Raw genomic sequence first — 17,567 nt, forward strand, 5'->3', positions numbered from 1 at the left:
AGCACAGTGAATTGTATCATTATCTTTATTCATTGTATTTATTTAATCAATTTCATGCTTTTAGTGTTGCACTGGAGGATACTGTGAACGAATAAATCACTGTGTGCCTCATTAGGTTTCCTCTCCACTTGGAGGTAGCCTGCATGTTGTCGTCAGAAAAACATCACAGTATTCTAGTTTTCCTGGTCTGCGAGAAATAGCAAGGCAATATTTTATTTGTTGTTCTCCATCTCGTCTCAGTCTTTTAGATTCAGAGTGGACAATGAGGTTAGAGATAGTGACATTGACTGAGAGATTGTTGATTGGTCGGTTGGGAGGGTTCTACAGCTGAGGAATGAGAGATTAGTTAGGAGATGACTGACTGAGGTGAAATAGCTTTAGGGCTTTTTAAGTTTTAAGGAACGCAAGCAGGAGAAATATTGCAAGTGGACAGTAGTCAACACCCACTATGCATGCAAGTAAACACACACACACACACACACACACACACACACACACACACACACACACACACACACACACACACACACACACACACACACACACACACACACACACACACACACACACACACACACACACACACACACACACACACACACACACTCTCCTTTCTGAAACCCTGACCTTTCCAGTCTTCTGATAACCATTGACATTTTGCCTCCTGAGTCTGCATGCTCAGATGGTGAAGCTGATCGGGTGTGGATGGGGGGAAGGGGGGAGGGGAGGGGGGAGGGTAGAGGCTTCATGGGAGAGACAGGTTCTCCGTGAGGGCTTGGAATCCATCTTGACCCCACTCTCACTGGAGAGGTCAGCAGGCAGACAGCATATCTCTGTGGACATAGCCACAGACAAAAGCATAGAGCAACATACAGTAACATGGGCCAGACAGACAGTGTACTCCAGCACATCTCTCTCAGCAAGCCACCTCTTTCATTTACTGCCATTCTGTCGAATTGTCACTCTTAGCAATTGTAAATACTGTATGTTTAAAGGTAGTGATTCACCCCTTATAGTAGGTATGCATATATATTAATTGATGCAGACATGTACTATGTCCAGGCAGTGTAGTGTATGCTGCCAGTCTGTGTAAAGATGGTGGATGAAATGAACAGGCTACCTGGTTGTTTTTACCACCTCTGAGAGGAGACAGATAGCTCTGCTCCTTTACTTAGGGAGCCTTCTAGTGGCAGACAGAAGAAGAGCAGTGTGGTCCACGTCCACACACCACTCACAGTCCTGTTGGTACCATAGTGAAACACAGTCCTGTAGGTCCCATAGTGAAACACAGTCCTGTTGGTACCATAGTGAAACACAGCCCTGTTGGTACCATAGTGAAACACAGTCCTGTAGGTCCCATAGTGAAACACAGTCCTGTTGGCACCATAGTGAAACACAGCCCTGTTGGTACCATAGTGAAACACAGCCCTGTTGGTACCATAGTGAAACACAGCCCTGTTGGTACCATAGTGAAACACAGTCCTGCTGGCACCATAGTGAAACACAGTCCTGTTGGTACCATAGTGAAACACAGTCCTGTTGGTACCATAGTGAAACACAGCCCTGTTGGTACCATAGTGAAACACAGCCCTGTTGGCACCATAGTGAAACACAGTCCTGCTGGTACCATAGTGAAACACAGCCCTGTTGGCACCATAGTGAAACACAGTCCTGCTGGTACCATAGTGAAACACAGCCCTGTTGGTACCATAGTGAAACACAGTCCTGCTGGCACCATAGTGAAACACAGTCCTGCTGGTACCATAGTGAAACACAGCCCTGTTGGTACCATAGTGAAACACAGTCCTGCTGGCACCATAGTGAAACACAGTCCTGTTGGTACCATAGTGAAACACAGCCCTGTTGGTACCATAGTGAAACACAGTCCTGTTGGTACCATAGTGAAACACAGTCCTGTTGGTACCATAGTGAAACACAGCCCTGTTGGTACCATAGTGAAACACAGTCCTGCTGGCACCATAGTGAAACACAGTCCTGTTGGTACCATAGTGAAACACAGTCCTGTTGGCACCATAGTGAAACACAGCCCTGTTGGTACCATAGTGAAACACAGTCCTGTTGGCACCATAGTGAAACACAGTCCTGTTGGTACCATAGTGAAACACAGTCCTGTTGGCACCATAGTGAAACACAGTCCTGTTGGTACCATAGTGAAACACAGCCCTGTTGGCACCATAGTGAAACACAGCCCTGTTGGCACCATAGTGAAACACAGCCCTGTTGGTACCATAGTGAAACACAGCCCTGTTGGTACCATAGTGAAACACAGTCCTGTTGGTACCATAGTGAAACACAGCCCTGCTGGTACCATAGTGAAACACAGCCCTGTTGGTACCATAGTGAAACACAGCCCTGTTGGTACCATAGTGAAACACAGCCCTGTTGGTACCATAGTGAAACACAGCCCTGTTGGTACCATAGTGAAACACAGTCCTGTTGGTACCATAGTGAAACACAGCCCTGCTGGTACCATAGTGAAACACAGCCCTGTTGGTACCATAGTGAAACACAGCCCTGTTGGTACCATAGTGAAACACAGCCCTGTTGGTACCATAGTGAAACACAGCCCTGTTGGTACCATAGTGAAACACAGCCCTGTTGGTACCATAGTGAAACACAGTCCTGTTGGTACCATAGTGAAACACAGCCCTGTTGGTACCATAGAGAAACACAGCCCTGTTGGTACCATAGTGAAACACAGCCCTGTTGGTACCATAGTGAAACACAGTCCTGTTGGTACCATAGTGAAACACAGCCCTGTTGGTACCATAGAGAAACACAGCCCTGTTGGTACCATAGTGAAACACAGCCCTGTTGGTACCATAGTGAAACACAGCCCTGCTGGTACCATAGTGAAACACAGCCCTGTTGGTACCATAGTGAAACACAGCCCTGTTGGTACCATAGTGAAACACAGTCCTGTTGGTACCATAGTGAAACACAGCCCTGCTGGCACCATAGTGAAACACAGCCCTGCTGGTACCATAGTGAAACACAGCCCTGTTGGTACCATAGTGAAACACAGCCCTGTTGGTACCATAGTGAAACACAGTCCTGTTGGTACCATAGTGAAACACAGTCCTGTTGGTACCATAGTGAAACACAGCCCTGCTGGTACCATAGTGAAACACAGTCCTGTTGGTACCATAGTGAAACACAGCCCTGCTGGTACCATAGTGAAACACAGCCCTGCTGGTACCATAGTGAAACACAGTCCTGTTGGTACCATAGTGAAACACAGCCCTGTTGGCACCATAGTGAAACACAGTCCTGTTGGTACCATAGTGAAACACAGCCCTGTTGGCACCATAGTGAAACACAGTCCTGTTGGTACCATAGTGAAACACAACCCTGTTGGTACCATAGTGAAACACAGCCCTGTTGGTACCATAGTGAAACACAGACCTGCTGGTACCATAGTGAAACACAGCCCTGCTGGTACCATAGTGAAACACAGTCCTGTTGGTACCATAGTGAAACACAGTCCTGCTGGTACCATAGTGAAACACAGCCCTGTTGGTACCATAGTGAAACACAGCCCTGCTGGTACCATAGTGAAACACAGTCCTGTTGGTACCATAGTGAAACACAGCCCTGTTGGTACCATAGTGAAACACAGCCCTGTTGGTACCATAGTGAAACACAGCCCTGTTGGTACCATAGTGAAACACAGCCCTGTTGGTACCATAGTGAAACACAGTCCTGTTGGTACCATAGTGAAACACAGCCCTGTTGGTACCATAGTGAAACACAGCCCTGCTGGTACCATAGTGAAACACAGTCCTGTTGGTACCATAGTGAAACACAGCCCTGTTGGTACCATAGTGAAACACAGTCCTGTTGGTACCATAGTGAAACACAGTCCTGTTGGTACCATAGTGAAACACAGCCCTGCTGGTACCATAGTGAAACACAGTCCTGTTGGTACCATAGTGAAACACAGCCCTGTTGGTACCATAGTGAAACACAGCCCTGTTGGTACCATAGTGAAACACAGTCCTGTTGGTACCATAGTGAAACACAGCCCTGTTGGTACCATAGTGAAACACAGCCCTGCTGGTACCATAGTGAAACACAGTCCTGTTGGTACCATAGTGAAACACAGCCCTGTTGGTACCATAGTGAAACACAGCCCTGCTGGTACCATAGTGAAACACAGCCCTGCTGGTACCATAGTGAAACACAGCCCTGTTGGTACCATAGTGAAACACAGCCCTGTTGGTACCATAGTGAAACACAGCCCTGCTGGTACCATAGTGAAACACAGTCCTGTTGGTACCATAGTGAAACACAGCCCTGTTGGTACCATAGTGAAACACAGTCCTGTTGGTACCATAGTGAAACACAGCCCTGTTGGTACCATAGTGAAACACAGTCCTGTTGGTACCATAGTGAAACACAGCCCTGTTGGTACCATAGTGAAACACAGTCCTGTTGGTACCATAGTGAAACACAGCCCTGTTGGTACCATAGTGAAACACAGCCCTGTTGGTACCATAGTGAAACACAGCCCTGCTGGTACCATAGTGAAACATAGTCCTGTTGGTACCATAGTGAAACACAGTCCTGTTGGTACCATAGTGAAACACAGCCCTGTTGGTACCATAGTGAAACACAGTCCTGTTGGTACCATAGTGAAACACAGCCCTGTTGGTACCATAGTGAAACACAGCCCTGTTGGTACCATAGTGAAACACAGCCCTGCTGGTACCATAGTGAAACACAGCCCTGCTGGTACCATAGTGAAACACAGTCCTGTTGGTACCATAGTGAAACACAGCCCTGCTGGTACCATAGTGAAACACAGCCCTGCTGGTACCATAGTGAAACACAGTCCTGTTGGTACCATAGTGAAACACAGCCCTGTTGGTACCATAGTGAAACACAGCCCTGTTGGTACCATAGTGAAACACAGTCCTGTTGGTACCATAGTGAAACACACTCACAAATGTGTTGTCCTCACTAGATCACACTGTTGGCTGAAAAGGGCTGTAGTGGACATGTTTCTCTCTTAAAGATGCTCCACTTCTCTGTTTGTCAGACATGATGACATGATTTCACTCTGGAGTACACACCACAGGAGGTTGGTGGCACCTTAATTGGGGAGGAAGGGCTCGTGGTAATGGCCAGAGTGGAATCAGTGGTATCAAATGCCATTCTGTTGACTCCATTCCAGCCATTATTATGAGCCGTTCTCCCCTCAGCAGCCTCCACTGATACGCACACCATTTAACTGTATAAGAAAACAGGAGGAAAAGTTGAAGAAATGTTATCTTCAATCAACCTTTTGGTGTTTGCGTTTGTAGATGTGTGTGTGGACGTGTATGTGTGTGTGGGCAAGCGTGTATCTGTGAATGTACGGGGGCGACAGGTGTTGTTCGCATGTTCCTCTGAGTGAATATACCGTGGAACATCATTTTGCACACTGTGGTACTGGCTGATGTTGGTGTGTGGCATGTCACAGCCACCTATCCAGTCGAGCAGTGGGGGAGGGGGGAGGAGCAGGGCCAAACTGACCACCACACCTATCACTGAGACTGAACACCCCAAACCGTGTGACCAGTGCCAGAAGTGGACCGGTAGCCTTAAGGGCCAGTCGCCTAAATAGGACTGACAACTACCTTGTTAGCACCCTTTCAGCAGCCGTTAGGGGTCTTTCCATTTTGCTGCTTGTTCGCTAACTGTTATTCAAAATCTAGCTTAGCATTTATTTAGTAGGTTAGAAGCGATGGTTGTGGTGTGACAGTGACCCATAAATAAGACTAATCCAGCATATCTTTGCTTTTCCTGTTTGTCTGGCGTTAATAAATACTTTTTGTTCCTTATCACTGAGATGATCCACATTGATATTAGACGTGAGTCATTTTATTGCTCTTCAGCTGGAGTAGATCATTATTGTACCATTTTTACCCCGGTCAGGTTGTGATGATAGTATTAGTTTGCCTGACCAGGAAGATTATTATCTTTTTATGAAAATATGTTATTGTTTTAGCCACTAAGTAAATATCATAATCTGCTCTTCAGGAGTGCAAAGAAAAATGAACTCTCTTGGAAGTCTGTGTTAATTATTTACATGAAATGATATTCAAAATCAATGAGATGATAGTTTTATTATCGTGGGTGCTGCCAGGCTCAGCAGGATCCAGGTTTTTATGGCACAGACGTGGGCTATTAAAGAGACGGTCATATTTCAGAGGGAACAGGTTGAAGACTGTAGAAAGAAGAAAGTACAGTGGTAGACTGCAGTCACTTCACTTCTCACCCAAATAGTATTTTTTTTATTACAGCGCTGTCCATTAATGTTAACTTTGCCTCTTTCCTTTGCAGTGCCACTGCTAACAATCAGATGTTGTGTTAGCGTCAGTATTGTGTAAGATTTTACATCACTAGTTTGTTACTAACTGTTATTTGTCTTCTCTATTGTCTCTACAGTGCTCAGTATCCGTGGTTCCCAGGAGGAGGAGCCTCCAGATGCCCAACTCATGCGATTGGACAACATGCTTCTGGCGGAAGGCGTGTCCGGACCGGAGAAAGGGGGTGGGTCTGCGGTGGCGGCGGCTGCAGCAGCAGCTGCAGCGGGAGGAGGAGTGGGCTCGGACACCAACTCGGCAGAACACTCAGACTACCGGGCCAAGCTGACTCAGATCCGCGGGATCTACCACACAGAGCTGGAGAAGTATGAACAGGTGAGGACAGACCACGCCCCTCATAACCACTCTTTCCCTTCCCATAAACCCCTTCGGCTCTAAGAAGACCCTCACAACGCCTCTCACTTCCTATAGGCAACCCCTCTCTCCCTTAAGTCCTGTCTGCTCTGAGTTCTGCCATCTCACTACATACTGACGACCAAGCCAATTGTAACTGTCCTCTCTCGCTTCCAATAGACAACCCCACTGCCGTCTCACTACACTCACACTGCACACAAGTTTTGTTATATGCAGATAATTCTTCTCAAATCAAACCCCCCAAAGCACCTCCTGAGCAACCACGCTTTCAGAAATCACTTTTCAGCTGGCAAACATTTTATCAGTCACACACTCATCCTTCGCCAAAGAGAGCATCCTGTCATATATATTACCACCTGTCATCATCTCAAGCAGACTCGTCATCACTACCTGTCACAGTGTTACTTATGCACCTGAGTATACCCATGTCACTACTATGTGTACTACTGATACAGTGTGTACAGGCGGAACGGCTGTTGCACTGAACTGTGTCTCGTTTCAACTGACGCGACCCCGGTGCTGACAGTCAACAGACTCCCCTGTCCCCAAACACAGTAGACACTTCCCAGTGACTGATTCTGACAGAGAGAGAGAGAGAACGAGAGAGACACTGAGTGAAAAGACAGAGAGAGAAGTGAAGAGAGAGAAACAGAAAGATAGTTCAAACCTGGTGAACAGGAAAGAAAGCCTGCTGTCATTTTAGACATCTTCATTTTTTTCTTAACTGTTGAAGAAAAGTCTCCTCAATATACAAAGAAAGTCTCAGCTTAGCTGTATCACTAATCCAATGCTTTAGTGTCTGCCACAACACTGCAATACTTGTATTACTACTACTACTCATTAGTACTTGTAGTACAACTACTAGATTTCTTCATTGTCGAATGAGAACCTATTTTCTCCAAAACAGAAACTTTTCAGGAAATGGAAAAAACAGATTTCTTCCCCCATTAACGAACATACAATTATGAAGCTATTTTGAATACATTTTCTATCGTCTCAAAATGTTCAGAGTACATTGAGGGAAGTTACTGCCTTCAATATTACAATAATGAAAATTGGTAAAAGTGTTGTTTTCCAACAGCGACATACTACGACTTATTACTAACATTACTTACAATGCTTGCAGTGTCTTACTTCTCTGCTGTATTCAAGTCAGTGAGATTGCTATCTGCCTCATATGAGTGCGTCTGTCTGTCTCTTTAGGCGTGTAATGAGTTTACCACCCATGTGATGAACCTGCTGAGGGAGCAGAGCCGCACACGGCCCATCTCGCCCAAAGAGATAGAACGCATGGTGGGCATCATCCACCGCAAGTTCAGCTCCATCCAGATGCAGCTTAAACAGAGCACCTGCGAGGCCGTCATGATCCTACGCTCCCGCTTCCTCGATGCCAGGTGTGTGTGTGTGTGTGTGTGTGTGTGTGTGTGTGTGTGTGTGTGTGTGTGTGTGTGTGTGTGTGTGTGTGTGTGTGTGTGTGTGTGTGTGTGTGTGTGTGTGTGTGTTTCTATAATTTAAACTTATTGTTATGAAAACAGGCAAAACCTTTGTTATGATGCAGTTACATTATTTGGACAGCAATTGTCTGCCTTGTGATAGTAAATATGGTCTCTCTCTCTCGCTCTCTCTGCAGACGAAAGAGGAGGAACTTCAACAAGCAGGCAACAGAGATCCTAAATGAGTATTTCTACTCCCACCTGTCCAACCCTTATCCCAGTGAGGAGGCCAAGGAAGAGCTGGCCAAGAAGTGCTCCATCACAATGTCACAGGTATGTGCCGCCAGTCGCAAGCCTCGTATCCATCCTGTGTGTGATGAAGCGAACTCTAATCTTCTGTTGTGCGTGTACATGTATGGAAAACACAGTATGGCTTCTGTCATGCCATAGGAAGTCAGCTAGCATAGGGTCATACAGCTCCAATGTTTAATCCTGCATTCTGTAATGGATTCACATAGGCTGTCTTATGATAGCATGTGATAGCTTTCTCAAATAATTGTTTCAACAAAACAAAAGGCGATTTACTATAGACATTTCTTCTTACATAATTTGTACTTTAAATGTTTCACAGGTATCGAACTGGTTTGGAAACAAGAGAATCCGATACAAGAAAAACATTGGCAAGTTCCAAGAGGAAGCAAACATGTACGCCGCGAAGACAGCTGTCAGTGCAACCAGTGTATCAGCCCATGGCAGCCAGGCCAACTCCCCCTCCACCCCCAACTCTGCAGGTCAGTATCAATACCAGCCAGCCATAGTGGATGTGACCTGTATAGTACCACGTCAGTACTGTTAATGTTAGTTTGGCTGCGTACCCCCAATTCAACATGAGCACAGATCATCATTATAAAGGGCTGAAGCATTATATATGCTACATTGGGAGGGATCCACATTGCAGTAGTATGGACAAATCAATTCAGAAATACCACATTTTTGAGCAGAGAGGTGTAGAGCACTGTCATCTCAACCCTGGGCCCCAACTCAAGAATCCAGTCGTGTCTCTGTTCCTTTTGACTAACAAAATGCTGTCTGTACCCCCCCTTTCTGAACTAACCCAATAACTTCTGGCCCAGTGGTACGGTCCGTCTCTCTCTCTCTCTCTCTGGGGTTTGTCTGGTTAACACACCATTTCGGGCTCAGTCTTGGTTAGAGAAATAGTTCATCCATCCTGTGACTTGTCTGGTTGACCTCTTGTGTGTCATTAAGCTATTGACGGGGCACTCCAGCCTAGTCCTTTGTCATCATGGTGACCCTTCAGCTGTATTGGATTATGGCCTTGTCTTGTGTTTTTTTTCTGCCTTCAAATCAAGTTAGGCTGCGTTCTCTTTTAACATCTGTGGAGTTTGGCTCCATTAAAAGGACAAAGAGGATTCTTTCAGTCTTCCTGTCGATCAATTAGCATTTCCTTAATGATCCAACCAGTCCGGTAGCAAGGAACTTAAACAACAAGACAATCCATCTATTCTGTTTCAGTTTCATCCCGGTTTTAACCCCTAACCTTATTCTTAGTAATATGATTGGCATCACAATAACCACAGGAGTAACAGTTGGTGTAGTGTTGATCATTAGTACAGTATAGTTCAACATTTTCTTAGAATACCCCTTTGCCAGATTTTTCAATTACATTTCCATAGGTACATACAGTATAGTAGACGGTGGCTGGTCACTGATGTGGTTCCCTGTTCACTAGACCATATTTTGCTTTCAACCCTCTCCTACTAACCCAACTGACTGCACTTTTTCTGCTGCATGATCGTGTTAACCTGTCTTTCCTTTCTTCTCTTCTCTCTCTTCCTCCCTTCCCCCTCTCTCTCTTTCACTCTCTGGCCTCCCAGGTTCTGCTGGCTCTTTTAACATGTCAAACTCCGGAGACTTGTTTATGAGTGTGCAGGCTCTGAATGGGGACTCATACCAGGGGGCCGGGGTTGGGGCCAATGTTCAGTCCCAGGTAGGAACCTCGCAGAGACTAGTACGTTATCTACGTAATCCATACATTAGTACACTAGCTGTCATGTAGATAGATACCTAGCTAGCAGTCATACACTAGTAGCCTATTAGTGGCCTGTTGAAGACAGTCACTGACCCGCGGCAGACAGCCTTATGAGGTCTAGTATTAAAAGACTGAATCTCCCTGCTCAGTTGTTCAAGCACTGCCCGGCCTACAAGGTTTCATTGAAATCTGAATCCAAATCTCTTGACCTAGTCCGTGAGACAGAGGTCATATGTGGCTTTAGCAGTACACTGATGTGGCGGCCATTGTCAGGCTCATGAATGAATAGACGACTGCAGACAGATTTAGAAACAATACAAGACTCGTCAACACTGCTGACAACAGTTGTCGTAGCCACTGGTGTACAACAGTCCTCTGACCTTGCCCCGTTGGACAACAATGACTAGCACAGAGTTTTCTGAGTTTTGGGATTGGGAGGAAGTCTCATTCATCATAGGATGGGTTGAAGAGTCACCACCTGCTTCGTCTCTCCATCCGTCCCACCTTTATTTTTAAATCAACTCTCCAAATGCTTGAGGTGTTTCATGAATATGCATAGTATTAACCCCTGGGGTGGACAAGAGATCTCCTGGGTTGATACTGGCTTGTCCTTGTCAGGAGGTCATTTGGCTGCACACTCATTCCCAGCCACTGAGGAGAGGACTTTTGAGTCATAGAAGCAATTTGATTTGTTTCATTTTCATTCCTCTTTGAATTGTAATACGATATTCATATGAGTTCCCGTGTGATGATATTGTGGTTGTTTGACGTTGTTCTTTTGTGATCTCTATTGTGTCGAACCTGTATTACAGGCCAAATCATTCTAAACTGTTGCTGTGGTAACCTTTCCCAGTGCATGATACCCTTTTGCTATCAGACTGACCTTTCTTATGCATGAAGGTCTTTTTCATCTAGAGCTTTTGTCTGTCTGACCCGCCCTTTTCTCTACGTGTGTCTGTGTGTGTGTGTGCGCCCGTTCCAGGTGGATACTCTTCGCCATGTTATCAGCCAGACAGGAGGATACAGTGACAGCATTGCAGCCAGCCAGATGTACAGTCCACAGGGCATCAATGTAAGAACACCAGCAAACAACAACTTTCTTTCATTTCATCACAATATTGCCTAGTCTTACTTTGGTCTCTTTGAAAGAAAAATAACTATTTCTATACTATACTTCTATAGCTATTCTTCTTTTGTTCCGATGCAATGTGTTCATACATTTAACCAACAATTCGATAAAAAGCTGCCTTTATTAGGGTTTCAGTTTGTCCCTTTGCCCAATTATTTGGAAGCCAATGTGTGTGGGATGTCACTTAGTTAGCAGTGGCCTGTTGGTGGCTGGGCTGTTGTCCAGGCGACGGCCCTTGCGTACTGGTAATGCCCCGGGCGCCAGGTGAGGAGGCAGGAGTCAGACGGAGCGAGAGGCGGCCGGCCAGGCGTACGGACACGCTCAGAGCCTGCCTGTCTGGGGACATTAGTGTTAGCGAGGCACCTGCAGCCGACAGGAACAAGGCCACAGGTGACATCCTGCCTGTCCAACACTCAGCTCACGTGGCACCAAATGAAAAGAAACACAGACCTAATTTCTTCCCCATTCCAAGAGCCCCCCAAAAAATAATCGCCCCAGAGTACAAGCTTCAGTCAAATCTATCTACCACCCTAAAAAAAGACTGCCACGTTCTGATGGGGTTTTGGCAGGGCAAGGCTGGGAACACTGGAGGGTGTGTGTGTAGTGTTACGATCTACAGTGACAGGCTGTGTTGTAGAGAGGGGAATCAATAAGGCAGTCACAGCAGGGTGAGAGGGGGTCTGGGCCAGCAGTCTGAGTGCATCGGTCGCGTCATTCGTCCAACAACCACAATGACACTGACAGCAGCGAGCCCTGCAATGTCCAACCCAAGATTCTAAAAAAGGAAGTGGTGGTGGACTGAAGACGTTCTACTGAGCTTCCTCAGTAAACTATGCTGTAACTAAGCTAAATGAGGGCTGATGAAAATGGGCAATGTTAAGATCACTGTCTGTTATTCAGTGGATGCATAGTAGGTGGTTTCTGTGAGGCAGCCTTTGACAAACCAGTACGGGCATTCACATTTGCAGCACATCAGTCGTCAACACCTGTCTGTGTAGATATTGTGACCCTCTGCCCCCATACCTCAAAATCTGAGCCGAATCCAAATGAACTTTTTATGCAATTATGTTTTTAAACAATGTATTCAAACATCAAAATATGATGTCCTTGTAAGACACTTCATTTATATTGTAGAATCATATTATTATTTTGATGTTTAGACTTTTCTATAGAAGCTTTTAATCTTGGATGGATCTTTTATTGTGCAGCTAAACAATTTCCCCTTATTCTGAGGTTTCTAATGACTGAGCTGAGGCAGGAAGCAGCCTTCACATGCCGGAGCTCTCTTTTATCCTTGAACAGTAATTACGGCTGTGAAATAGGCGAAAGGTGTCACCAAAGCTGAAGATTTTAAAAGTGTTTTTCGCTCCCCTCGGTTCTAAATGTGATGAAAGACTTGCTCTATGTGAAATAACAGGGTTTGAAAATAAGAGGGTGCCAAAACCCATCTCCAACAGCTTTCACTGATGGCATGGAAATTGCTATTAATGTCCCAAATGCTCTTTAAATCGACCTATCTTCCCGGGATTGGAAATTGCCTCCTATTTTACGCACCCATTATATTTTCATCCCAATAGCCGATGTGATAATTTGCTATAATTGATTCTCCCATCAACCATCTTGTAGGTTTTGTGTGTGTGAGGTCTGTGCGTTCTCAATAACATGTCTCTATTGTCTCTACATGAGGCCATTTTGAGACAGATGGGAGATGAAGTCTTGATAGAGGAATTGTACTATAGTGTATTTTGAAGATACATAATCCCGCAGAGTGAAAAAGGGTATATTTCAGTTAAAGAGTTTCATGTTAGCTATCGATGCAGCTAAGAAAATATACATATGTGTTGTTATTTCTGTATCTTTTAGGAAATTTGACCTGAGGCATACAACAAATTGTCTCACAATTTAATCTCTAGATTCCAAAAGATATATCTTTGAAGGACTTTTGTCTTTGACTCCACAGACAAACGGTGGCTGGCAGGATGCTCCGACCCCCTCGTCAGTGAACTCGCTCACAGAAGGACCCGGAAGTGTTCACTCGGATACCTCCAACTGATTATTTTACCCTCCACACCTTCCATTCCCACATCCCATCAATGAACTGGCAGAGCCAATCACAGTGTTAAACATAGAGGCATACTACACAGTGTCCTGTAGATTTCAGGGGTGCGTAACTAAAACAACCTTTCCTAAGCTACAGTACTATGGGACATTTGAGATACATACAGTAATAGGAATGTCAGAACAAAAATCGAAACAATACAAAAAGGATGAATTCAAATGTTTGTTCAGATTTCACAGGATATTTAGAGGGCTCTGGTTGCTTACTCACCTGTGATTGTTTCACTCATATTGATGATATTCAGTGATAAGATCAATTCAGACAACCCAACCTGTATACTTCAATTTAAATGCTTCATTCTACCTCTCAGCAACTAAAAAGTAAAAGAAATAATATGAAAGAACATTATTTGTTTTCTGACTAAAACATGAACTTTGTCATTGTATGAAAGAAGCACTTCGTCATGCTTTGTTTTGCGATCCCTCGCCCATTCTATGGTACGACATTTAGGCTTTTAATGTTGCTCCCTTGTTTACAGTGTGTACTTTATAAACTGTGTTCGCTTTACCCTCTCCCACAGAGAAATAACCAGGAAGACTTAGAACTTGATTTACTAAATGTTTTTGTATTCGTTTCTCCATAGAGGACTTGTTGGGAAAGCAGGTCAGCCTAGTGAACTCTGAGGGCCCTTCACCCTGACTAGCAGGTCTTCAATCTGGGTGGAAGGCGTTAGAAAAGGAAAACACGCTGGTACGAGAATGCGCATTGGCTGATCTAAGGGCTTTAATGGAAATTGAGTAGACAATTGAATATACATTGTAGATGTGTGTCTTCCTGGTTTATAAACGTATGCCTCACGACCCCTTTGATATCTTATCAGAATGTGGGAGCGCTGTGGGCCCACAAGCACTCACAGGGCTCTGTTCCAATATCCATACTAGTGTACCACTTAGAATGCATGCCCAATACATGCTTCATTCTAAGTATGCTAGTGTGGATATTGGAAAAGGGGAACAGAGTGTGTGCTATTGATTGTCTGAGGGCCTGTGAACAAGAGGAGCGCCCTCCTTTTAAACAACCACCTCATTGAGTATCCATGTGTCTCATCAGAGGTAATCGTGTGAAGTTACAGTTATGTCGTGTAAAAAAAATCATAAATACAATAAACACCTGTCATCAAAAACCCATACGAGCTTGACTCACATTAGTCACCTAATGTTACTGTTAACCAAAACCTTTATACTTATTGATCTATTGTTGACATTGTATGTGTACTTTCAAGAGGTCCTAACCCATCTAGCTATATTCACTCATGTACTTACATGTTGGATTTTTTACTGTACCTTTTGCTAATTTTCCCAATTCTGGTGGGGGATGATAACCAACTGAACAATGCTGCCTAATTGAATAACAATGTTGTTGAACAGTCCAATTCAGAAGAAACCATTTCTGTAAAAAATTATTTCAAGGATCTGTGTAGTAACTGAGTTTTTTTTAAGTACATTGCATCAGAATCCAGTTAAACAGGGAAGTCGTTACGTTAATAGGATTTAAAACATAAATCTGCGGATGCAGGTAACACCAGGACTGAACTTACAGTAGCCATGATGCACAGGTCATGCATGAGATGCTTTGTGCTCCATGATTATGCTAAACACACACAATGTTTTCCTGTGATTCAGTGTTCATTACTGTTCAATGCCCTCTCATACAATGGAACTTTACTGTTCTTTAAACCCAGAGTTGATTTCTCTTTCTCTTTCCAGGCATTTTTTGGGCAGTTTAATATGTATTACAGTATATGACAGCATTCTTTCTTCCACTGTATTAAGAACCAAAAACCTACATTATAATGTCACCTGTATCCTTGCTTTTCACTTCTTCAACTGACTTGTATGAATCATCAGAATTCAGAAGCATATTGAATGTTGATGTGCTGAAAGGTCTAATGTCCATAGCAAAACTAGAGGTGGGAAAATTCTTTCAGACAAACAAAGATGATATTTGGACATTTGATATACTGTATAGTACTTGTCCTTTTGTTGTGTGGACTATATAGTTATTCTTTAGTATTTGGTTATTTACTTTTTATGGTATGCTATTGTATGTCATGGTTCCCATATTCTTGTCAATTAGCTCTCTCATGATGTGATTATGTGAACATTGCCACATTGTACTTGACTTGCTTTGTTGAACAATAATTTATGCAGTTTCAACATTAAACTTATTATACTACGTAATACACCAAGACAAATCAGTGGCATTTTATTATTGAACATTTGAGTGAGAAAACAAGAATAATACACTGATGGTTGCCAGTTGGCAAAATTTTATATATTTTTATATGTGATATAGATTGAATGCACATATTGTAAATTCAGCTTCACAAACAATGTAAGTTCAAGTTAAAAAAAGCTCACTTTTCATTTCCCCTCTAATTCATTGTTTTGTTGTGCCAAAGTAGAAGTATTCATAATTTATTCATTTTGAATAACTCTCAATAAAACTGTTTGTAACTCCCCTATTAAATACAAGTGAATCTCAACTACTTGATAGTCTGTACAGGGGCCCTGAGCTCTACAACCCATTCGCTCCACATCCAGATTTTAAAATATGCTTGTTTGCCAATAAATGCAATATGATAATGACGCATATAATATAGCTTTTTAGTTTTGATAGCTGAAAAAAGAGGTTCAGGATTCAGTCATTTGTAAAAAAGTTTCCTTTGTTGCATGTAATGTGTTCTTTAATAAAATACTGCAGTTTTTTAACCATTCGTCACACATTTACATATTTTTTCCGTTAGTAGACTGGTTCACTTGGTCTTGTAAAAGTTATGACAGGAGACAGGTATACTGTTAACAAAACCATATTTGTATTCTATTTATAAGATTATATCTGATATGTACAGTCAAACATAGGCATATCCCAGTGCTCCAGTTTCAACTGTTCTGCCTGCGGCTATGGAACCCTGACCTGTTCACCTGACGTGCTACCTGTCCCAGACCTGCTGTTTTCAACTCTCTAGAGACAGCAGGAGCGGTAGAGATACTCTGAATGATCGGCTATGAAAAGCCAACTGACATTTACTCCTGAGGTGCTGACCTGTTGCACCCTCGACAACCACTGTGATTATTATTATTTGACCCTGCTGGTCATCTATGAACATTTGAACATCTTGACCATGTTCTGTTATAATCTTCACCCGGCACAGCCAGAAGAGGACTGGCCACCCCTCATAGCCTGGTTCCTCTCTAGGTTTCTTCCTAGGTTCTGGCCTTTCTAGGGAGTTTTTCCTAGCCACCGTGCTTCTACACCTGCATTGCTTGCTGTTTGGGGTTTTAGGCTGGGTTTCTGTACAGCACTTTGTGACATCAGCTGATGTAACATTTACATTTACATTTAAGTCATTTAGCAGACGCTCTTATCCAGAGCGACTTACAAATTGGTGCATTCACCATGTAAGAAGGGCTTTATAAATAAATGTGATTGATTGATTGAAACATGTACAGGTAACTGCCTGCTTATAGGAGTCACCAACATACAGTGTCTTAATAGGGCGTTGGGCCACCGCGAGCTGCCAGAACAGCTTCAATGCTCCTTGGCATAGGTTTTACAACTGTCTGGCACTTTATTGGAGGTATGCGACACCATTCTGCCACGAGAAATTCCACTATGTGTTGTTTTGTTGAGGGTGGTGGAAGACACTGTCTCAAGCACCGCTCCAGAATCTGCCATAAGTGTTCACACACACCCTTAAAAAAACCCTAAGGTTGATGTCCACCGAAATCCACCTAGCATAATAAAAGAATCTCCATAAAAATCTGTCAATTTAAGCTAGAGTTATCCGTTTTTTTGCATTGGGTGCGTCTCAATCCACCGCATCCACCTTTGTCGCACTTCTGTATCTGCAGTGAAAGAGCTGGAGAGGTGTTTGTCAGATCATGAGGCATCCCAAAAATCGGTCGTCTCACGAAATATTACAATATAGCAATTAAACACTGGATGATAGATGTGCAGAAGATGAATGTGCAAGCAGAGATACTGGGGTGCAAAGGAGCAAAATAAAAAAATAACAGTATGGGGATGAGGTAGTTGGATGGGCTATTTACAGATGGGCTATGTACAGGTGCAGTGATCTGTGAGCTGC

At 43.8% G+C, this 17,567-nt stretch overlaps 1 protein-coding gene across 2 annotated transcripts in view; it reads left to right on the forward strand.

Annotated features, from left to right (window-relative positions):
• The window catches only part of LOC106569198 (pre-B-cell leukemia transcription factor 1), a 51,879-nt gene extending 36,218 nt beyond the window's left edge, over nucleotides 1–15,661 (forward strand). The window contains exons 3-9 of one of the 2 annotated variants that reach the window (XM_014140310.3): nucleotides 6,454–6,707; nucleotides 7,950–8,140; nucleotides 8,377–8,512; nucleotides 8,811–8,970; nucleotides 10,075–10,187; nucleotides 11,212–11,301; nucleotides 13,319–15,661. In XM_014140310.3, coding sequence (XP_013995785.1) covers nucleotides 6,454–6,707; nucleotides 7,950–8,140; nucleotides 8,377–8,512; nucleotides 8,811–8,970; nucleotides 10,075–10,187; nucleotides 11,212–11,301; nucleotides 13,319–13,411 — 1,037 coding nt within the window. In that variant the 3' untranslated portion in view covers nucleotides 13,412–15,661. The remainder of the gene's footprint in view (nucleotides 1–6,453; nucleotides 6,708–7,949; nucleotides 8,141–8,376; nucleotides 8,513–8,810; nucleotides 8,971–10,074; nucleotides 10,188–11,211; nucleotides 11,302–13,318) is intronic. The other variant, XM_014140311.3, reaches the window with a different exon arrangement.
• The last annotated feature ends 1,906 nt before the right edge of the window (nucleotides 15,662–17,567 follow it).

The sequence above is a fragment of the Salmo salar genome, chromosome 14 (assembly GCF_965601325.2).
Source record: "Salmo salar chromosome 14, fSalSal1, whole genome shotgun sequence".
In the NCBI taxonomy this organism is placed as follows: domain Eukaryota; kingdom Metazoa; phylum Chordata; class Actinopteri; order Salmoniformes; family Salmonidae; genus Salmo; species Salmo salar.